The sequence below is a fragment of the Chenopodium quinoa genome, unplaced genomic scaffold (assembly GCF_001683475.1).
Source record: "Chenopodium quinoa cultivar QQ74 unplaced genomic scaffold, ASM168347v1, whole genome shotgun sequence".
NCBI lineage: Eukaryota > Viridiplantae > Streptophyta > Magnoliopsida > Caryophyllales > Amaranthaceae > Chenopodium > Chenopodium quinoa.
The window spans coordinates 694,478-718,482 of NW_018743574.1; the positions used below are offsets into that span (position 1 = coordinate 694,478).

At 39.6% G+C, this 24,005-nt stretch overlaps 1 protein-coding gene across 1 annotated transcript; it reads right to left on the minus strand.

Moving 5' to 3' along the window:
• Window positions 1–1,165: 1,165 nt before the first annotated feature.
• Window positions 1,166–4,626, minus strand: LOC110681836 (CBL-interacting protein kinase 2-like). Its single transcript, XM_021857968.1, has 2 exons — window positions 4,419–4,626; window positions 1,166–3,171 (listed from the first exon to the last, which is right to left on the minus strand). The coding sequence occupies exon 2, from the start codon at window positions 2,821–2,823 to the stop codon at window positions 1,540–1,542; it is 1,284 nt and encodes a 427-aa protein (XP_021713660.1). The 5' UTR covers window positions 2,824–3,171; window positions 4,419–4,626; the 3' UTR covers window positions 1,166–1,539.
• Between the last annotated feature and the right edge of the window lie 19,379 nt (window positions 4,627–24,005).

Here is a 24,005-nt window from a genome sequence, read left to right on the forward strand (position 1 = left end):
AAAGATTTAATTCTTAGGTTTCTAATTAAGATTTAATTATTATGCTAATTTTGAGATTTTCAAATGTCAAAAGTACAAAGCTCGTTTATTAGAGAAGCTCGTTCATGAATCATGAATCGCTCGTTTATCAACTCATTTAATAAACGAGTTGTTCACAAACCGTTCGCGAACATATAGTGTACTAAATGAGTCGAGTTTGAACAGATTTTTGGGCTCGCTTGAAAGCTCGGGATCGTGCTCGAACTCGCCTAAGTTAAATGAACTTGAACATAAATAAGGTAGTACTCAGCTCGGTTCGGCTCATTTACACACCTGAATCTACCTATATCACAATATTTAATATAAAGAGACTTTTTTGTCATAAAATTGTTGTCATTTTAGAAAACGACATATTACAAGATCATATTGATTTTATTGAGTGCATACAAGAGTATACTGATGACATAGGTAAAAACCATTAATAAGTCTTCTTTCGTGTTCATCTTTGCTAGCACTACTTATTGGAAGAAGTAACCACGAAATATGTTAGAATAAAACGTTTGGACAAAAAAGAAGCCAACCTAGAAAACGTGGAATGGTAAGATTATTATGCACTGTATAACCAATTGCATACTTTACAACAGTAAGTTCCTAGCTGTTTTTTAACCAAGTAGTAAAAATGGAACTCAATAAGGTAACTTTTGGTAGAGGAGTGTATGAATTTAGATGCCAAGTTTGCTAGAATAGTAAAAGAGTAGTGAGTACTCCGTATATCTTTCCATGAGTCGAAACTGACTGTTACCAATCAAAACTTAACATCTTTTCAACTTGGCTTAATGCTAATCCATACTACGGAGTATTAAATATAGGGCTAAATAGTCTTTCCGGAAACTAAAAATTTATAATAATAAATAATAATGACTAAGTTGTCGCTTCTGTAACTAGTTATGTCACTCGTTATCAACAAAATTATAGATAGCAGCCTCAAAAAAAATTTATGTAAAGAATTATGTGACATCGGAGAAATCCAAAACCTCTAAATTGACTTGTTGAGTCAGAGTATCTTAAAATTTATACACCATAGATTGTATTCATTGTACTGTAATATCATCTTCTCAAAGGGATTCTAGGTCAACAGTTAGATGTAAGCAAATTGTAGTTCTGGTTGGCGGTACCACCACTTACATCAATTAAATTTGGTCAATATTCACCATTCATATGAACAAGATTTACAATAAGATTTTATGTGGACCAAACAATATTTAGATCAGGTACAGCAGCCACACAATAGATTTACTTAATTTCATGCACATAATTAAGAATTAAAAGCAATAATGTAGAAAAATTGTGTAAATTTTCCCATTAAACTAACCTAAACAAATGAGGATAGAAATCGGAACCTCGATTGTTTAGCAATACTAAATAACAGACATCAGGACTGCTTATATATGTAAGCAGCACACAGATCATCAACTAGGACTAATGCTAAATCAACAACTAAGATACATTAATATTGGGTTGCAGAGGATTGCAGTGAGCACGCATCGCTTGTCTTTGAAGTTACTGCTGGCTATCGCCTTGCCAAGCCCAAACAATGTCCTTCAGAGCAGGCTGCATGTCATCTTTCAGTTTCTGATAATCAATGGCATTACCGTTAGACCTCTTCATCTCTACCACGTGAAAGGATGGAGTTACCTCGAATATGTCCATGTCAATGCCTACTTCCTCTTTTCTACCTTTAGAGCCGACTAGTTTTAAGAATCCTCCATCTTTCTTTGTTACTTTGAGTTTCATGTTGGCAGCAACTTCCTCGAGCTTGGACACAATAGCAGATGCAGGTTGAAGGGATGTGAAACGAACATCATCCCTGCGGTCATCCCCTACAAATAAACCCGACAAATCCAGTCCAGATGACAAGGAGATGATATCAAAAGCATTTAGATTAGACGGTCTTGAGAATTCGGAGAATGTCTTGACCTCCGGCAGCTTGGTTTCTTTAATTTCCAATTTTGGTAGTTTAGCAGGCCTAGTACCTAACCCCTTCTTAAACCAAGAATTCTCCATTATTTTACTAATGGTTATCCTTGTGTTAGGATTTGGGTCTAGAATCTTCAACAGAAGTCTCCGGACCTCAGGTGGGAACCAATTCGGGCATCTGTAATCAGCCCGGGTTATCTTCTTGTACATCTCAATCAAATTTGTATCTTGGAAGGGGAGATGACCAGCAAGCAGAACATACAAGATAACTCCACAAGACCAGATATCAGCTTTAGCTCCGTCATAACCTCTTCGATTAATCACCTCTGGAGCTACATAGGCAGGGGTGCCACACATCGTGTGCAGCAACCCATCTTGCTGTCTAGAATCAGCAAGAGCACTCAACCCGAAATCTGAAACCTTCAGACCCCCATCCTCGTCAATCAACAAGTTCTCAAGCTTCAGATCACGGTGATAAACACCCCCACGGTGGCAGACATCCATTGCACTGATCAGCTGTTGGAAAATCCACCTAGCAATGTCCTCTTTCAGCCTGCCTCTGGCCACCTTGTTAAAGAGCTCACCGCCTTTAGCGTATTCCAAAACAATATAAATCTTGCTCTTTGTAGCCATGACCTCATATAGCTGTAAGACATTTTGGTGCTTCACCAACTTCATGACCGAAATTTCTCTCTTGATCTGCTCATTCAGCCCGGCCTTCAAAGTTTTGTCCTTGTCAATAACCTTAATAGCCACATTCTGCCCGGTTTTGATGTCCCTAGCGTAGTAAACTTTGGCAAAGTTTCCTTGCCCTAATAATTTGCCCAACTCGTACCTCTCCAACAATATACTTCCCTTCCTTTCCATATCTACTTAATAAAATTGGCCCAAAATACTTGAAAAAAACTGTGCTACTTCAATGGTACAGCCGTACAGGTATCTAAATTACCAGACAATATTCAACCGTCGTCCACAGTTTCGTGCTTTAGCATAGCAAATATTCTACTGCTTGTAGATTTGTAATGGATTTGAGGGGATAGCATGAATCTGCAAGCGGCATATTGAACCTCGTCAAGGGCCGACAAAGGATGTCTAAAGGGAAAAACGATTGAAGAATCTTCACAGATTGAATTTCCGGCATGCACACACATCTTTCTGCATTCCCTAATATCGAAGATTTCACTCAAGGTTCAGCAATAAAGGATCACAAAATCCCTGAAAAATGATAAACCAAACTTCATCAGAACCAATTCAAGAACAATACATAAGATTAATCTAAACTCTAAACTCTAAACAAATGCACAAAATCAATCATACAAATAAAACACAAACAGACTTCATACCATCACAATCAATTACAGGTCTGAATGACAAAATTGGCATCACAGTATATGGACCAAATTCATGCAATGAGCAACACTTAAAGGTCACAATATATAGAGATGCAAACAAGATAGCAAAGTCACACCACATGCCCCCGATCTCCGCTCCCACCGACCCCGGCAACCCCGCCACAGCCCCCGCTCCCACGAAACCACCCCGAAACCCTCTAAATAAACCAACAAATAATATAAAACAAAATGACGACTGCAGGAAATTACAATTATTTCTTCATCTAAGATTGATTAGAAACTTGTTTTATACCAATTTAAGCCATTTTTATATTATGCAAACCAAACCCAATATATAATTACTATAATAAAGTAGATCTTAACCTTCTTGAGGTAGCTAAATCAAGATCTTGGTCATAAATGGTCAAACAGTATATAGACCAACAAGGAAAAACCAATTTATTTATAGTTAAAAACTAATTAAGAACTTAATTATGTTTTAATTTCAGTTTTCTTAACATACAAAACATAACTAACATAAAGCTTGTACTCAATCAAATTTCCAATTCAATACGAATGTCCATTATACAACATATAAAAATCTAAACTTTCTAAACTAAGTCTAATCAAATACTTACAAAAAAAAAAGTCTTAATATTAAAAATTTCTTACAATTTCTGAGTGACCTTATGCTTCTACTTTCATCATTGCCATTATTCAATTTTAATTATTAATGATGTTCATAAGAATATGAAATAACAATGATTTTAAAGTTAATCATACCTATGCTAATTTGTAAATCTGGAAGAAAAAAAAAAACCTTTTCTTGTTACAAAAATTATTGATTTTAATTAATTTTCAAAAGCATTTTTTTAAAATTTTATAATTAAAAATTACATAAAACAAGCCCTAATAAACTCTTTATATATACACACGGTATAAAATATGAAAGATTCAATTTTTTTTTAGTATAACACATAAAAATCAAATCTTTGTAGCATATAAGAAATTAAACAGCATAAAACATAAAAAAAAAAAAATGTGCATACTGTGATAAAATCAACACGCCCAGAAAATTAAACCAATCAAATCATAAGAAAGAAAAAAAAAAAAAAAAAAACATGAAGGTACCTCAGCAAGAAGAATATGAATCTCTTTGAACCTTGAAGTGAAACCTTTGTGGTAGAGAGAATATAAAAATTCGAGGAGAGAGAAAAAAAGACTAAGGAAAAAGAGAGGTATTCAAGAATTTTTTCAAGAAAAGTAACGCAACGAGGTATGCTATTTATGAGGGTGAAGGATACATGAATTGAAAGGGAATATCCTATTTCTTTAATTAGTTGTATTTCGGCCAAATAAATACAATGATGTAGATAAAATTAAATCCCGAGTCTTAAGTATCGGTAGAAAATAATAACCAACCAAGGAAAATCCAGTGAATGGACCAAATTAAAAGATCCCTCAAAAGCCAATTAACGGGGTGTAACTAGGGGTGGGACTTCGGTCTGGCAGTTCGGTTTGACCTCGGTTTGAGTCGGTTTCGGTTTGGAGCGGTTCGGATTGAAACGGTTTAGTTTAGCAGGCGGGTCGGTTTGGTTCGGTTTGGGTTAGTCACGGCTCGGTTTGGTTTCGGTTTATTTCTTTGCGGTTTAAATTCGGTTTGGGTCATAAGCGGGTCGGTTTATAAACGATTCGGATTATGTCGGTTCGGTTTGATACGGGTCGGTTTAAGGGGCGGGTTTACCCGGGTCAATGTCAGTTCGGTTTACAAACGGTTTGGATCAAGCCGGTTTGGTTTGAAATGGGTCGGTTTAGGGGCGGATTTACCCGGGTCAATATCGGTTCGGTTTATAAACGGTGCGAATCATGTCGGTTCAGTTTGAAATGGGCCGGTTTAGTAGAGGGTTTACACAGTTCAATTGGTTCGGTTTATGAACGGTTTGGATCATGTCGGTTCGGTTTATAAGCGGTTTGGGTCATGAATTGAATTCATGATTGTTTTAAAGATCGCGTCATGACCATGATTTAATGAGTTGATACTTATAATACGATAAATCGATAATTAAGAATGTACAAGTATTCAATTAGATTGATCAACAAGTGTTTTAAACTTTTAAGTTTTAATGATCAGATATGTAAATAACTAAATATGTTTATCGATTATAGTACATACCAATAATTCAATGAGGCAATGATACTTATGATAGTATGATAATGATACCAACCGTACATTCGTACGATATGATATACATCATATACATAATAATATAATTACATATACATTAACAATATCTTATTGAATCAATTTCCATTTCCAAACATTGCATTTCTTATAAATTATAACTTACACGAGATTAAATGGATTCGTTATTTAGTTTGTTACTTTATTTAGATTACTAACTCAAACAACTTAATAAGTTAAATGGACGAAATCACGAAATCATGACCATGATTTAATGAGTTGATACTTATAATACGATAAATCGATAATTAAGAATGTACAAGTATTCAATTAGATTGATCAACAAGTGTTTTAAACTTTTAAGTTTTAATGATCAGATATGTAAATAACTAAATATGTTTATCGATTAGTACATACCAATAATTCAATGAGGCAATGATACTTATGATAGTATGATAATGATACCAACCGTACATTCGTACGATATGATATACATCATATACATAATAATATAATTACATATACATTAACAATATCTTATTGAATCAATTTCCATTTCCAAACATTGCATTTCTTATAAATTATAACTTACACGAGATTAAATGGATTCGTTATTTAGTTTGTTACTTTATTTAGATTACTAACTCAAATAACTTAATAAGTTAAATGGACGAAATCACGAAATCACTAATTAAAGTGGTGATGAAAGCATTATGCAATACTAATGTTAGTAATGTACGAATAGTCAAATATACAACGGTTAGATTGAATGCCCATGAAAAACAATGGTTAGATTTTCATTACTTTATTAGTTATTAGTATTATTACTTATTAAGTTATTATTAGTTTTATAGTTTATTATATATACTGATATACAATCACAGACTCACAGAAGTCAGATATTGTCACATTGATGAGCATTAAGCCATTAACTCATTAAGTCATTAACTATGTCGTATTGAATCAATTTCAATTTTGAAACATTTGCGTTTCTTACAATTTATAACTTATAAGTAATAAACTAATAATAATAATAATAATAATAATAATATAATAGTAGTAGTAAACTAGTAATAATAATAATATTAACAAATAATTATACTAACAATAATAATAATAACAATAATAATAATAAATAATTAAAAAAAACGGTCAAAAAGACCTAGAAAAACACAAAGAAAATCTAGACCGTTAGATCTAGATGAATATTCTAGAATCTACAAAAAAAAAAATGAACGGTTAGATCTAACTTAGATGTTGAGATTGAATATGGACGGTTAGATCAACTGAAGTAAAACCTAAACCTCATTCACTCATTCAGCCATTTCTCACTCTCACTCTCTCTGCCATTCTCATTCACTCATTCAGCCGTTTCTCTCTCTGTCATAGTTTCTCTCTCTAACTTCTCAGTTTCTCACTCTTTCGTTCTGAAATTCTCAAGCTCAATTTCGTTTCATTTGTGTTTTAGATCTACATTTCTGATTTCTAGCTTTACATTCTCGTTTTTTTGTTAATTTTTGTTGTTTTCGTTTTGATTTTTTTCGTTTTTGTTCCGATTTGTTAATATAGGGTTTTTGTTTTCGTTTCATTTGTGTTTTGGATCTATATTTCTGATTTCTCGCTTTACATTCTCGTTTTTTTGTTAATTTTTGTTGTTTTCGTTTTGATTTTTTTCGTTTTTGTTTCGGTTTGTTTATTTAGGGTTTTTGTTTTCGTTTCATTTTTGTTTTGGATCTAAGTTCTGATTTCTGATTTCAAATCTTCCTCTCCTTCAAGCCGTCAAACCCTAAGGTAATTTTTTTGTTAATTTATTCGTTTTTTTCGTTTTCGTTTCGGTTTTTTTTTTAATTTCAAGTTCTGATAAATTCTTGATTTTTTCTTTTGATCTCCAGTTCAGGTAAGTTCTCCATCTTCAAATCTCCTTCAAGCCGTCAAAGGTAATTACTTTTTCCTTTTCGTTTTTTTTTAATACAGTTTTTCTGTTTTTGTATTTGAATAATTTGATTATTGTTGTTGTTCTTGCTTGAATATAGTCGAAATATGCCTAAAATGAGTAAAATCTGTTGTTGATTGTATTTTTGTTTTTTACGGGAAAATGGTAGATTTGTGCCTAAAATGAGTAATCACGTTTGTTGTATAATTCTGAATTTTGAAACATTGACTAGTGCAAATGAAATTCTGTTATCAAGCGGATGTTGAGGAAGACGTCCTCCTTATTGGTAAAGAGATTAAAGCCGAAAGTGCTTCATCTGCATAACTGGTATTTGTGTCTCATTGTGGTTTATTTTATCTTGAAAAATCGTTGCCCTTGTCATTTATTTTCAGACTTGCTGGCAGCATTTTTCTAGACTTTTAAAATCGTTGCCCTTGTCATTTATTTTCAGACTTGCTGGCAGCATTTCTTAAGTTTTTGTTAAAATAACCATTGCTCGGTGATGTAAATCTGAGAGCAATTTTAAAAAACAAAAGCTATAATTTTGAAGTTGCTTGAACTTGTTATGAGCTGCTGCCTGCTGGTAGTGCTTTTGCCTTTTGGTTGTTGTCTCTGCTGAGTTGTTATTGCCTATATTGTTGCCTGCATGAGCTGGTTCCTGCCTCCTGCCAGCTTGAGGTGCTGTGTTGCTGCCTTTTGTGTTATGAATTTATGATAAGTTTTGTTGCTGCCGTTTCTTATGCTTGCTGTTTTAATTTTTCTTGAATCATCGTTGCCCTTGTCATTTATGTTGAGACTTCAATGTATATGTACTTGCTGGCAGCATTTTTCAAGTTTTAAGTTAAAACAGCCATTGCTCAGTGATGATACGATAAACGTAAATCTGAGAGCAATTTTGAAAAACAAAAATAAGTTCCTCCCAAATCTGTGCGGGTTCCTGCTTGTTGCTGCTATTTCCTCTGCTCTTGGTTGCTGTGCTGCTGCTTCAAGATTCTGTTTCAAGATTCTGCTCCCAAATCACTCACATTCTCACTCCTCCCTTCATCTTATCATGTATCATTTTTTCAGTTGATAAATCTGAAATCTAATCTTGGTAGTAGTGATAGTAGTTTCATTATGTATTGCCGTATTGGTATATGTATTGTGAATTTTAATCAATGAAAATGGTGACTTTTTTTAATTGCTTGTTGATATTACTCTAATTTTAATGTTATTTATCTCCAATCTTATGTTATCTTATTGGATGATCATGAATATCAAGGAACAATGAAGATAATTTGGGTGGACTTTATTACTGGAATGAAAAGATACAAATGATATATCTTGTAATTAAAATAAATAAGTAATCTAAAATGATATTAATAATGCCGTTGGCCTAGATCTAGGTGATATAAACCTTTGTATAAACCTAAGCCGTTTGATTAGATCTTATTAACATTAATTATTTTATTGTATTTACTACTTAGCCATTTAGGTTGTAAATAATTCAATTTGAATTAAGCAGTTTGTAATCGGATAAGTTTAAACAGGTTGCGATTCGAAAACAGTTCGATTTTAACGGTTTAACGGGTTATGGCAGTTTAGTTTAGACGGTTAGCGGATTATAACGGTTCGGTTTATACGTGCGGTTTAAACGGTTTTGGTTCATAAACGGGTCGGTTTAAACGGTTAGCGGGTTACAAATGGTTCGTTTTAAACGGTTTTTTTTTTCGGTTTAAACGGTTTCGGTTTATAAACGGTTCGGGTCATTAACGGGTTTATAAACCATTCGGTTCGGTTTCGTTTCGGTTCGGATTTGCGCAGTTTGGTTTGTTATCGGTTTACGGTCCGTAACGGGTTGACATTGAGCGGTTCAATTCGGTTTCGGTTTGATATTGAACGGTTCAGTTCGGTTTTCGGTTTACATTTATCGGTTTATAAACAGATCGGTCCGTGATGGTTCGGTTCGGTAACGGGCGGTTTCACGGTTCGGTTTGAAAAGTCCCACCCCTGGGTGTAACGTTTTGTTATGAGGTATGAGGTGTGGTCCGCCGAACAAAGACAAATATAAAGAGTTGGCCAAGCTTTATTACTCACCATCCAAAATTCAATTATTTTATTTGTTTAATTATTTTATAAAAATATATCATTATCATTTGTAATAGGAAAATAATATTATGTTTGTATTTTTTTGGTTTGTGGGTTCAATGGGTTGGTCTCCTTTGCCTTTGGCACAAAGAATAGGCCAATCAACTTTTCCTTGAATTTGAAGACTAATACTACTTTAACACTAAACATATTTTGTTGTTCATCTATAATTGGGTATTAGTACCTAAACATAATCATCTTTCAATATGTGGCTAAAAAGTTTGTATTTTATAAGTATATTATGTGATATTGTTTGATTTTGTAAGTTTTGGTTGTTATTCCATTTTGATATGTGTCACATGGTCTTAGGAGTTTGCAATTTTGCATGCAATAATCCAATATATTTTATTATTTTATTTCATGTCTTTTTTGTTGGAACATTTACTTATTTTTCACAAGAGCTTCAAATTTTTAGAATTTGATTAAGACGTCAAAATTGTTTTGTTTTAGAAATTACTTTATATTAATGGAAAATTTTAAAGATTGGAAATTGTATACTCAATAAAGAGATTTTGATTATCTTATAATTTATACATAGGAATTATTGTCACACCACAAAAGTTGTAAATAGCATGATAAGTGACAACCCACTTACCTTATCAATCTAAGCAATAATGTATAATCTCTCCAAATAATGGGAATAATTTATTCCTATATTTGCACCAATGAAATACATTTAAATTATATCTAAGGTTAGGTCAAACTTGGCCAAATATATATACCATGCATGCTTCCTGTTTTTGTTCATGTTTTTTGGTTCTTTTACATTTGAAACAACTAGATTACTACCCGTGCATTGTACAGTGGTGATAAATAATTAATCCATATTTCTTTTTTTTATTGCCGATAATTTTTTAAGTTTTTTTTTAACAAAAAATGTTTGATATATATATATATATATATATATATATATATATATATATATATATATATAACATGTACATAATCCTTTTTTTAAAATGGTATTTTTTATTGCTACATCATAATATTCAATATGTTATTGAAGATATATTAAAATGATATTTAGAAAAAAAAATATATATTTAATGTTGCATTATCTATTAAGCTTATATGTTTAGAGGGAAAGCTAAAGAAATAACATCTATATCATATTGTTGCATTGGGAATATCCAAAAGTAGTACAAAGTATACAACGATATTGATGTAAAATTCAAGTTTTGGATTTTTAGTTTCATACCTACTTGGTCTTAATTTCTAGCAAGTAAAATAAAAACGGGAAAAAAAAAATTAATGACATCATATTTAAGTTTGGAGGGAAATTTTTTAATGAGAGTTTGACACATAAGACATTTTAGGAAATTGATGACATTAACATGTTTTGTTTTAGTAATAGTTAAAAGATGTATATAATGGTCTCCTTTTTACTTCTACAATAGTATATTTTAGTGTCCTATGGTAAAAGTTATTATTATTATAATTTTGGGACATACATTTATTAGTGTAATGCTATATGTAACTATTAGTGTTACAAATAAATAAACATTTAATTTCTTTCCTAATTTGATGCCAAGTATTAATTTAGAAAAACATGACAAAACGCAAACCAGTTTAATCAATGTTATACTTTCATTTGTTTTTTCGAAATTTTAATCTCCTTATATGTAGCCCTAAAGGTCATGTATATCATTTTCCTATTAACATGTGTAGGTCATTCAAACTGCATGAATGTGTATGTTGTAAAATTTTTAAAACAATGTACTTGTATGTAATATATTATGATGAATAAATTCAATTTATGAGGGTATGTTTTCCTTTTATTTAACTTAATTAAATGAATGAATTTGAACTTAAGTTGTCTGGAATACCGAATACTTATTGTAAACATATATCATATTACAATAATATTCATTGAAATAAGTTTAGAAATGTCTAAAAGAACCTTTAGTCAATATTTTATGTTTAATTAATTATTGAATATCAGTTTCAATTGAGTTTAATTATGAAAAATCGATAACTAACTTTACAAATTAATCAATTCTAAAAATATATATATATATATATAAAATAAAAAAAAAAAATCTACAAGTGTAAATCAGTTAATTTTCCATCATGTAAATTGATTTAATCAATAAAAGTAATAGAAATAATTTCAAAATTCATTATAAATCCAAATAATACAGATTAAATAATAAAAAGAGAATAATCTTACATCTTCAACATGTGAATATGTGCTACCTAAATCAAAAGAATTAGATCACCTAACACTGTTTATGGTGTATTCTAGTAATTAAATTACGAGTAGTATGTATTCGTAGTAACTTGTACAGTATTCCTAGAACTCTTATTAAGTATAATATAAAAAAAAAAAAAAAAAAATAGCAAACACTTGGCACATTGTGAGGCTGCAATGAGCTCTATCTTGGACTAATATACTACTCCGTAATTAAGTACGTACTTTTTTTTTTAACAAAAATTAAGTACGTAATATGAGCTTATCATACACGTAGTAGTACTATCTTCATTTAAAACTAGATAGAAGCCCGTGCTGTTTCGGGGTTTTCTGATGTCCTGCGGGAGAGTTACAACACCGAGACTGGAACCGGCCGCCTGCACCTGCAAAATAACGGAGACTCCTGAGAGCTCCGCCTCCAACGGTCAAGTTAGTACCTGATTAAGGAGTAATGAGTGCGGAAATTAAAGTGGTTTAGTCTCTCTAGGTGAGAGTGTTTAATGTATAATCCGTGTGTTATTAGAGTTCTCTGTCTTTTTTTCTCTCTCCTCTTAATGAGGATTAAGAGGAGTATTTATAGTCTTGAGAAGCGTGCCACTCTCTAGGTTTAGGGTAAACCTAGGGCTGACCGGGCCTCTAAACAGGATTGGGCCTTGGTGGCCGGTTTTCCCATTTGGCATGGGTGGACACATGGCGTGTCTCAATTGGTCCGCAGAGGACGTATATGTGACTGACACGTGGCAGGCTCCTATTGGCCTACGTGAAGGACACGTGGCGGAACCTGGTTGGTCCACTTGTCAGACGGTGATTGGAGGATAAAAATCCCCTAATCATTTGCCCCTCACAGGTGGCACGTGACTGGTCACGTGTCGCCTGTGACAGGTGTCGCATGGTGACAGGCGACGGCCTGCTACAGGTGTCACCTTGCAAACGGCCGAGAGATTTTCCCGCCCATATTTTGAATTTGAAAGCGACCATTCGCCTTCTCACTTTGCCTATATAAGGAAGTGCTGACTTCGGTCATTTTCACATTTGAGAATTTTGCGAGAACATTCGGACCCCTGAACTTGCTCTGACATTTTCGGACCTTTTCTGCCTACCGCCTGTTCTGACAAGCCGACTGACCCGGATTTCCAGAACTTCATCAACCGTCACTCGTTCAGGTAACTCAGTTCTCTTACTCTTAATTTTCTTTTTATTTTTTGAAATGGCACCACGGAAGCACACGACACGACCTAAGTTAGTGATCAGCCGGTCACCGGGGACGGCTGAATCTAGGACTAGGAGTGCCGCCTGCCCTTTTCTGGACCCATCTTTGCCCTTTATACAAAGTCCGACTGTATCTGTGTCTATGCAGAACGTGATGGCCAGAACAAAAAAGACTGCCATGATATCAAACTCAGACGGCTCCTCCCAAAGGGTGCTCCTTAGTGAAACATCTGACCAGGCGCCAGATGTAGAATTGAAACGAGGCGGCTGCCAAGCCGACAGTTCTGAGAGAGGGGCCGAGGTGGTCCCTTCCCATCTTACCGTTGATATGTCTAATTTTCCTCCTGCTCCTTCTAAGGGAGAGGAGGCGGGCCCCTCTGGGAGAGGGAAGGAGTCGTCCTCTTCGGACTCGTCAGAGGACGAGTCCGAGTCCAGCTCTTCTGGCCACAGTTCTCCAGGCTCAGAAGAAAGAAACAGTCGCCTACAAGAGGCGAGGCTTTCTCATGCAGTTGAGAAAGGGGACAATTGGGCGGAGCCGTCCGCCTCTCACAGAGAGGAGAACACCCCCTACTACTGCACGGTACCCCGGGGCCGGATCGCAACCATGCAAGACAAAGTGGAGAGCTTTATTGCTAACCACAGAATGGGCCCGGAATATTTACTGTTTGTGCCGGATCCAGAAGACACTGTCGTCTGGCCGGCTGGTACCAGCTATGATGACGGCTGCTTTGGCTGCTATGTGGCGGCCATCAAAGCTGGACTGCGCTTCCCATTACATCCGGTTGTTCAGCGGATTTTAGATGGGTATGATTTGGGGTTATGGCAGTTAGCCCCCAACTCTTGGGTAAACGTACTCGGCTATGTGGCCGGGTGCGAAATGTACGGGGTGGAGCCAAGCTTCGAGGCTTTCGCCCACATGAACTATCTCAGTCGGACCCCTAAATCGGGCGGTACCGGCTGGTATCAATTAACAAGCCATAGGGGTTACCTCATGACGAGAGGCAAGGCGAACAAATGGAAGGATTGGCGGAACACCTTCCTCATCATCGAGGGTTCAGACACGGAGCTGAACAAACGCTTTAACAAGTGGAATAGGGATCCGCCTCTTCTCGCAGGCGGCTGCAGCATGCCGCCTGTTCCCCCAAAGGCTAAAAAAGAGATCCTAGACAAAGGACTCTTCAAAGTAGAGACTAGGGTGAACTCTACTTCAGGGGTACGAGAGCAAGTACCCCTAAACTGCGTCCCGAGCTTCAAGTGGCTCTATGACGAGTACTTTTTGGCCGCCTGTGGCCTCAGCAGTCGGTGCTCTAGAGGTAGCCGGCCTGACAAATACTCTGTTTTTCACGCCTTGTTTACTTGAGATTTTTACTAACTTTGCTGTTTATTTTTTGCAGCTGACGCCATGAGTAAAATAACAGCATCCAAGATCGGGCGGCCATGTTGCGGGCCTCTCTCATGAAACAGTCCTGTACCGACTCCCCCAACAAGGGGCACCCTTGGTAGGCCTTGAAACTCTTCCTCTTTTAGGAGTTGTTGTCTTATGCATATACTAACTTTTTTTTTTTTTTTTTTTTTTTCAGTCGGGCACTCCAAGAGCTTCTTCCTCGCAACAGCCGGACCCCAAGGCCCGGAGGACGACTGTTGCAAGCTCTCCTGGGTCTTCCAGGAAAACAGTGGCGGCTGAAAAGCAGCCGGCCACTTCTTCTAAAACTCCGGCGGGGCCGCCTAGAAGTATGGACAATTACTTGTAAAAAACCTTCACTTGCTTCCTTCTTGACTAGGTCTAACTTGCTTTTTTACGCTTGATGCAGCCGGCCCTCAGGAACCTGACTTGGTAGAGGTAGCCAAGTCCATGATCAAAGCAGTTCCTCCATCTGATAGGGAGGCGGTCAGAGGTGTCGGCACCCTTGACCTTGATGGGATTGCAGGGGTCCTTGCTGAGGTATACTTAGCACTTTTTGTATTTGAGTTCCAGGACGCCTGTTATCTTGTTTGGAAACTGACGTCTGTTCCCTTTTTACTTAGGCCCTGCTCCGAGTGAACGGCCTTCGCAAGCCGCTTGATCGGAAAAACAAAGAGGTAAAGGCTGCAAAAGCTATGGCCGCCTCTAACTGTGACAAGGCAATGTTTCAAATTGCCCAAAATGAAGTTCTGACAATTGATATTCTTTATTATCAGGCGCAGGCTACCGCAGCTATCCGGGCCCAGTTAGAGGCGGCCCAGAAGCGGAACAGCGAGCTGGAGGCGACCGTCTCCAACCTCAAGGCCGAGCTTAAACCTCTCCGCCAAAAGATGCTCTCATACGATGCCATGGAAAAATCCTTGGCTAACGTAAAAGAACGCCTGGTGACCCAGGAGAGGAGTCTAACCAAGGAGCTCTCGGAGAAGGCTGAGCAAGAGAAGAGAGAGCTCACGGAGAAGGCTGAGCAAGAGAAGAGAGAGCTCGTCCGAGAGATGATTGAAGACTCTTCCCAGATCCAGCGCATGACCTGGAGCCGCCTCTTCCCCAGTGCCGACTTTGCCTCGTGGGAAAAAACGTACCGTCAGTGTTCTGAAATATATAATCAAGAGATCCTGGCGGCTGCTGAGGACGAGGCGTTGGAGGAAGCCTTGGTTGAGGATGAGCCGGTTGTGGCGCTTGTGCCACTTGGGGGTAAGGCATCAAAAGAGGGTGCAGCTGAAGCCGAGTCCAGCAAGAAGAGTGCTGACCAGGCGGCAGCTGCTAATACCGAACTGCCCCTTCTTAAGCTTAAAGTATTCTTTCCACGGCCTGCGTGCCGTTTGCTTTGTATTTACCCGGCCAGGGGGCCGGGGTTCTGAATATTTTATCTTCATTAATGAAATCATTTTTTTGCTTGAAATTTGTCTAAGTGTTGAATATTTGATATTGCATTGTACACTATATCGACTGTTTTGCATGGCCGATTGTAGACAGGTACGGATGGTCCGCCTATGCCCCTGGACGACTGGTTGTCTGCTTCCAAGCAGGGCGTTCAGTCGGCCATTTATTCAATCGGTCTGACCAAGTAAATAGTATTACCTAGTCGCCAAGGAATTAAGTATGATAACTCGTAATTTGTTTAATCGTAATTTGTTAACCTAGCAAGAGTAGTGGTTGAGAGCCCCTGTTTGTTAAAAGCAGGCGGACGACTCATACCTTTTAGGCTCCATACTAAGTTTGAGTGACTATTAAGTTAACATAAGAGTTACTTAGTCTTCGTCACAATCTAGATTGAGTAGTAGAGGTACCAGGCGATGGGGGCCGGCTGATCCTCTTGATTTGCCAATGTTTGTTGGCCATTAACTCAATAGGTTACCTAGTAGGAATAGGGGTTTGAGTGCCCTTGTTTGTTTAAAACAGGCGGACGACTCAAACTATTTAGGTTCCATGCCAAGTTTGAAGGGTGACTATGAGTTAACGTTGGAGTTACTCAGTCGCCGCCACTTATGTTTGAAAAGTAGAGGTACCAGGCAGCGTAGGCCGGCTAGTCCCCTTGATTCGCCAATGTTTGTTGGCTATTAACTCAATAGGTACCCCCTGCACTTATCCCAAGTAATACAGGCGGTCATCTGACTCAGATGTCAACTGCTACCACTGGTTTGGTTAGTGATAGAGTTATCCTTGTCTCAAAAACGGCTACGTGGTTGCCCTTGGGGGCAGTCGTATAGGTGCCGTGTAATTAGTTTATAGAACAATGTTCCACCCAAAAGGGAGCTGCTCTCTGCGACGAATTTCATCCGGAGGGATGCCGTCGGACGCCTGCTATGATGTTGGGACAGGTCGTATTAGTTTTGTAGATTTGATCAGTTGGCTTGGCGCCTGGTCTGATCATTCGGCCGTTGGCCTTGGTAAGTTCTTGGTGAACGTAGGTGCTAAGTAAAAGAAAGGTAGCCGCCTGTTAGGCACAGGGTCGGCCAGGCCCTAATCTTTTTAGCTAAGTATTGTGAGTAAAATACTCAATGAAGAGTAGCCGACTGTAAAGGTACAGACGGCATGCCCCTCGTAATACAAAATTGAATAGTAAGTGCAAACTTTATTAAGTAGCTCTTTACTTTACATCATTCAGAAGAAATATTTTTTAAGGTTATCTACATTCCAAGTTCGAGGCAACGGTTGTCCGTCTGGTGTTTCCAGACGGTAGGTACCGTCCCTGACTTCCTCATAGATTCGGTAAGGTCCTTCCCAGTTGGGAGTTAGTTTGCCAGACTCATTAGCCCTACCAACTGCTTCCATTTTTCTAAGTACAAAGTCCCCTACTTTGAGTGGACGCCTGTGTACTTTTTTGTTGTATGATCTAGTCATTCTCAGGCGTAAATCTCATGGCGCAAAACAGCATTGCCTCTCTTTTCAGGAAGTGAGTCTAATGCCAGGCGCATGGCTTCCCAGTTTGCCTCTTCGTCATATAGCATTACTCGAAGAGTCGGCTCGTAGTGTTCTATTGGAAGGACAGCTTCCGCACCGTAAGTTAGGAGGAATGGAGTTTCTCCAGTCGCCCCTTTTTCAGTCGTCCTAATGGCCCAGAGAACATGTGGTAGTTCATCCGCCCATAGGCCGCCTGCTCGTTCAATCTTTTTCTTGAGGACCGTCTGAGATGATTTTTATTAAAGGCTTCTACCTGGCCGTTTGCTTGTGGACGGCCGACAGATGCAAAGTAGTTTGCAATTCTTTGGTCACCCAACCAGCTTTTGAGAACAGGCGTCTCAAATTGGGGACCATTATCAAAAACCATAGACATGGGAACCCCAAACCGAGTGATGACGTTTTTTCCAAATGAATGAAATTACATCTTTCGTCTTAATTCCCTTTACAGCCTCCGCCTCTACCCATTTAGTGAAGTAGTCAACGGCAACAAGTATATACCTTCTGCCGCCTGTAGCAGGCGTATATGGACCCAGAATGTCCATGCCCCACTTAGCAAACGGTAGTGGGCTATGAATGGTAGTGAGGTCAGTAGCCGGACGGTGAATTAATTTGCCAAACCTTTGGCACTTGTCACATTTTTTCACCATCTCCATAGCATCAGCTTCTAAGGTAGGCCAGAAGTAGCCCTGGCGCCTTGCCCTTTGAGCAAGCGTCCTTCCACCTATATGTGAAGCACAGTAACCAGAGTGGAGATCGTCTAGTATCTCTCGTCCCTTTTCTGGAGTAACGCACTTTAAGAAGGGTTGTAGGTACCCCCTTTTGTGAAGTTCTCCCTTTATCATTTCAAAATTGGTGGCTCGTCTTTTCAGAACTGCCGCCTGTTGAGGATCATCCGGCAGTGTACCGTTTGTCAGATATGCCCTGATTGAATCCATCCAGGTTGAGCTTCTGTCTAGGATTCCAATAGGGTTTTCCTCGATGCTTCTCTTCTCCATTACTTCCCAAAAAAACAGCTCGGGGAGTATCGGAGGAGGCGGATGATGCTAATTTTGACAGTGCATCTGCCTGGTTGTTTTCTGATCTCGACACTTGGATCAGATGGAAATCCTCAAGGGAGCCGACTGCTTGTCGGACCGCCTGTAAATACTTGATCATGGCCGGATGGGTTGCTTCGTATTCGCCATTGTACTGACTCACTATCAATTGTGAATCAGAACAGGCGTCTATTTTTCTTGCCCCTGCCGCCTTGCACATGCGGATCCCGGCTAGTAAAGCTTCATATTCTGCCTCATTGTTTGAAGCCTGAAAACTGAAGCGTAGAGCATACTCGAACTTGTCGCCCTCTGGAGATTGACATACGACGCCTGCTCCACAACCATTTGAAGTAGAGCTTCCGTCCACATATACCTTCCAGACTTGGTCTGGAACTTGAGAGTCAGGAGGACGAGTCATCTCTGCAATAAAGTCAGCAAAGGCTTGCCCCTTCACTGCTTTTCTAGGCTCGAAAGTAACTTCGAGGCTCTGAACTTCTATGGCCCATTTGATCATTCGTCCTGACGACTCCATGATGGTAAGGGGCCGCTTGATTGGTTGGTCGGTATACACGACGACTGCATGTGCCAAAAAGTAGGGCTTCAATTTTTTTAACAGCCATGAAGAGTGCAAGACCAAATTTCTCCACTAGGGGATACCTCAACTCGGCATTTTTCAGTACGTGACTGACAAAGTAGACCGGGAGCTGACAGCCGTCCCTTTCAGCAAGGAGCACAGCGCTTAACGCATGATCAGAGACGGCCAGGTACATGTAGAGATCCTCTTTGGGCAAAGGGCTGACCAGCCTCGGCAAGGAATGCAAGTGAACTTTTAATTTCTGGAAGGCGGCCTCAGCATCCGGCCCCCATTCAAACCTTGCCTTTTTCTTAATTGCCTGGAAAAAGTATAGGCATTTGTCGCCTGATCGGCTTAGAAATCTTCCCAAGGCCGCCAGACAACCTGTTAACTTCTGAACCTCTCGGACGGTACGTGGCGACTGCATGTCGATGACCGCCTGCACCTTCTCAGGGTTCGCCTCTATTCCTCTCTGATTAATGAGAAATCCGAGAAATTTCCCAGACTCAACTCCAAAGACACATTTCTTGGGATTGAGCATGACATGGTGCCGCCTGAGTGTGGCGAAAGTTTCTCGGAGGTCCGACAGATGATCTGTCTGAAGTTTAGACTTGACAATCATATCATCAATATATGCCTCGACATTTCTCCCAAGTTGATCAAAGAACACAGTGTTTATCATACGTTGGAAGGTGGCCGGGGCATTCTTAAGACCAAACGGCATGACCGTGTAACAGTATAACCCCTGATCAGTGACGAAGGCCGTCTTCTCCTGATCTTTCTTCCACAAAGGAATTTGATGGAAACCAGAGTAGGCGTCCATAAAGCTCATCAAAGCATGGCCGGCTGTTGAGTCGACCAGGCTATCAATTTTAGGCAGAGGGTAACTGTCTTTGGGGCACGCCTTATTCAAGTCTGTGTAGTCTACACACATTCGCCAGGTACCATTCGGCTTTTTAACAAGAACCACATTTGCAACCCAGTCTGGGAAGTAACATTGCCGAATGAACCCTGCATCAAGTAATTTTTTAACTTCGGCGGCTGCCGCCTGACTTCTTTCTTCGCCATGGTTCCGCTTCTTTTGCCGTACCGGCTTCTTTTTCGGATCCACAGCGAGTTTATGTACTGCCAGATCAGGACTAATGCCTGGCATTTCATGGACTTCAAATGCAAAGATGTCCTTGTATTCTTTCAATAGGTTGTGAAAGTCGTCACCAAGGTTTCTCAGAGCGGTCGTCCCAACTTTGACTGTTCGGTCAGGACGTGAGTCGTCTAAGATCAGGTCCGCATGCTCACCAGCCGGCTGAGGGCGGAACTCATCCGGACGCTCCTCTGCCAATGATTGCTATTTTCTTGCTTTTCTTGCGGACTCTGTCTGGGACGCCTTTCTCTTTTTGTCGCCTGTTTCTTGAACAGGCGCACTCTCCTTGACATTGTCAAGGTCTGTTTTTTCTCCACTTGACCCAGTGGCCATAACAGTGGGCTTGACATCCGAGAGATAGCACTCTCGGGCCATCCTCTGATCTCCCCTTAGGGAGCCGACTGTTCCATTATCCCTCTCAAACTTAAGCAGCATAAGAGACGGGATTATAACAGCCTTGGAATTATTCAGGGTTGGTCGACCCAGAATCATGTTGTAGGCCGAGAGTTCCTCTACTACTAGGAACCGTACTACCATGTGTCGTCCTTCCCCTTTTTCGCCCAGGCGAATGGGTAAATCTACTCGTCCCAGTGGGTGGACGACTCCTTCTCCAAACCCTATTAAAGGGTGAGAGGCCGGATGTATGCAGTCCGTCTGATATTTCAGTTTTGACAGACATTTGCTGCTGATGAGATCTGAGGAGCTCCCGGTATCTATGAGGATTCGGCCAACTCTCTGGTTGGCCACTTTACATTCAATAACGAGAGGGTCGTCATGCGGCCCCCTTACCCCTCCTAGATCCTCTTCAGTGATGACAATCTCAGGAAATGTATATTTGGACGGCCGTTCTTGGTGAACGGAATTTACATCTAACCGCCTTATATTATCTTTGTTGCCCCTAATAGTGGGGCCGCCTCCTGAGAAGCCGCCTGCAATGGTGTAGACGACTGCTTCATCAGTATCGGAACTGTCGGCCTGTTGATTCTTTTTGGCCGACTGCTTTTTGGAGGAAGTGTTCCCCGTAGATTTCTTGACATAAGTGTCAAGATCACCTTGCTCAGCCAAGCGGTCTAGGTACCGCATGACACTGATGCAGTCATTGGTGTGATGACCAACGTCATCATGATAAGCACAGATTGTCTTGGTTCCGGTTGTTTGCAGAACCCTTCATGGGGACCGGCTTCTCAATTGAGAACCGTCCCTTTATTTCTTTTAGGATAAACTGGTTATCCTTGTTAAACACATACTTTGGGGAGTATGGTTTGAATTCTTTTTTCTTTTTCTGGGCCGGCTGTTTAGAGGAATCAGCCGCCCAGACCTCTTTTCTTTTCTCATCTTTGTTAGACGACTGTTTCTGTCGTCCTTCTCTTCTGTCGAACCTTTTCCCGCCCGACTGTTTTATCGTACACAGATCAGTCGCCTGTATATATGCTTCTGCTTCAATCAAGGCCTCTTGAAGAGTCGCCACCCTTTTTCGAACTAAATCAAATTTGAAGGTAGACCCGTCTTTGAGACCTCTAAAAAAGTCAGTATAAGCTACCTCATCCGGTAACCCTTGAATCTGTATTCTCATCAGGTTGAACCGCCTGATGTAAGAACGAAGCCCCTCCTTCTCGCCCTGCTGAATTGTTCCCAAATCAAGGGTCGTTTTCTTCGCAGGGATGTTCATGGCGAAGTTGGAGGCAAACAAGTAAGCAAGCGTCCTGAAGCTGTTTACACAACCAGTCGGCAGGTTGCCGAACCATTGCTGTGCGATTCCCTTGAGAGTCGCTGGGAAACACTTGCACCAAGTGGGATCATCCAACCCTTGAAGGTACATCAGGTTGGTGAATGCCATCAGATGGTCTTCTGGGTTAGTAGTGCCGTCATAGGCGCCTACTAGTACATTTTTTACTTTGGCCGGCTGAGTGGCTTCAGTAATTTCCTTGGAGAAGGCCGACGGCTGTTCACCAAGTCTAAGCAACCGTAGCTGCCAGTCCATAGGTTGGACGTTTTTTGCTGCAGGTCCGCCAAATGGAGGTGGATGCATAAAATACTGTTGTTGCGGTACAAACGGTAGGTTTGGTACCGCCTGGTCGCTATGAAAGCCTGACTGACGGGAGGTGCCGCCTGACTGACTCTCATGATACGACTTGGTATGCCTCATCGAGGTATTTTGTAAACTTTCTTGAAAATTTGAAGTAGAGGCCGACTCTGACAGTCGGTCACTCTTCTTCTGTTCTAACAGCAGACGAGCGTCTGTGTATGTTTTCTTCGACCCGTCCGCCTGAATGTGACGAACAGGTTTCCTATTTCCCGTAGGATAACGGAATTTTGTGAAATCAAGAGCAGGTGGCTCCCGCTTCTTGGATTTAGGATGAGGAGTCGCCTTTCGCCCTTGAACTGGCTTCCTCTTCAGTGAAGTGGAAGGTTTTTTGGCCGACTGCTCTTTGACTGAAGCAGGCGGCTTTTTGTTGATCAACTCTTGAATCTCTCCCTTGAAGTCCCTCATGAAGGTCATGAGTTCGTTCCTTGTGATGGGAGCAGACCCATCAGTCGGCTGTTGCCGAGCAGGCGGTGCGCCTGCTGGCTCGCTTCCTGTTTGAAGATGCTCCCGTTCCCTCCTTTCGGTATGACGGGTACGTCGGGCCCTTAGGGTCCCGTCTGGAGCTGTATGAGTTTCCACTTCAAATTCACTTTCGGTGTCATGGTCCGACTGAACTTGAGGGTCGTTTAGGGGACGCCTCTCTTCAGGAGTCGGTACAGACTTGGATGCCATCTCAGAAGTACTCTCCCCACAGACGGCGCCAAATGTTTCGGGGTTTTCTGATGTCCTGCGGGAGAGTTACAACACCGAGACTGGAACCGGCCGCCTGTACCTGCAAAATAACGGAGACTCCTGAGAGCTCCGCCTCCAACGGTCAAGTTAGTACCTGATTAAGGAGTAATTAATACGGAAATTAAAGTGGTTTAGTCTCTCTAGGTGAGAGTGTTTAATGTATAATCCGTGTGTTATTAGAGTTCTCCCCCTCTTAATGAGGATTAAGAGGAGTATTTATAGTCTTGAGAAGCGTGCCACTCTCTAGGTTTAGGGTAAACCTAGGGCTGACCGGGCCTCTAAACAGGATTGGGCCTTGGTGGCCGGTTTTCCCATTTGGCATGGGTGGACACGTGGCGTGTCTCAATTGGTCCGCAGAGGACGAATCTGTAATTGACACGTGGCAGGCTCCTATTGGCCTACGTGAAAAACACGTGGCGGAACCTGGTTGGTCCACTTGTCAGACGGTGATTGGTGGATAAAAATCCCCTAATCAATTGTGATATTCCTAGTATCATGTCTAGGGTAACTTTAATATTAAATATGATTGTTACGATGCTTCCTACGTTCTTCCTAATATTTATGATTGTTAGTATCATGTTAGGGTTAAAGATTTGATTTTTATTGCTTAGTGACATGCTAGGGTTTGTTATTAATCTTGTTAGTATCATGCCTAGGATCTTGCTATTATTATTATGCTTTAATATTAACATGATTATGATTATAATTGTTATAATTTATGATGATTGTGATTATTATTATTATTATTATTTTGATGATGATTATTTTATTATTTCAATTATAATTTCATGATCATGATATTTATTATGATTATTATGTTGCTTGATGCTACATTGTTATTGCTTGATCACACTTTTATGCATGTTTAAAGGGAATTGGTACTTGTAATCACACTTAATAAGATAATTAATAATCTTGTTTAGGGTTAATGTGATTATAATTCAAGTGATCTCCAATAATAGTTTATTTGTGCATTAATATTCAACCAACATAGATTAAACAGGTTTAGGGTTAACCTATTGATTGCATGTTAATCAGAAAGCGCACATGAATACGATCAGAAAAAAGTAGAGGCCTATTATTAGGGCAGGTTCAATCTCTTTTAGGTTGGATTTGTACCTTCATCCCCGAACCCTTATTTGGTTC

Coding starts and splice junctions, on each gene's coding strand:
- LOC110681836 (XM_021857968.1), bottom strand. CDS start 2,823: ATGGAAAGGAAGGGAAGTATATTGTTGGAGAGGTACGAGTTGGGCAAA.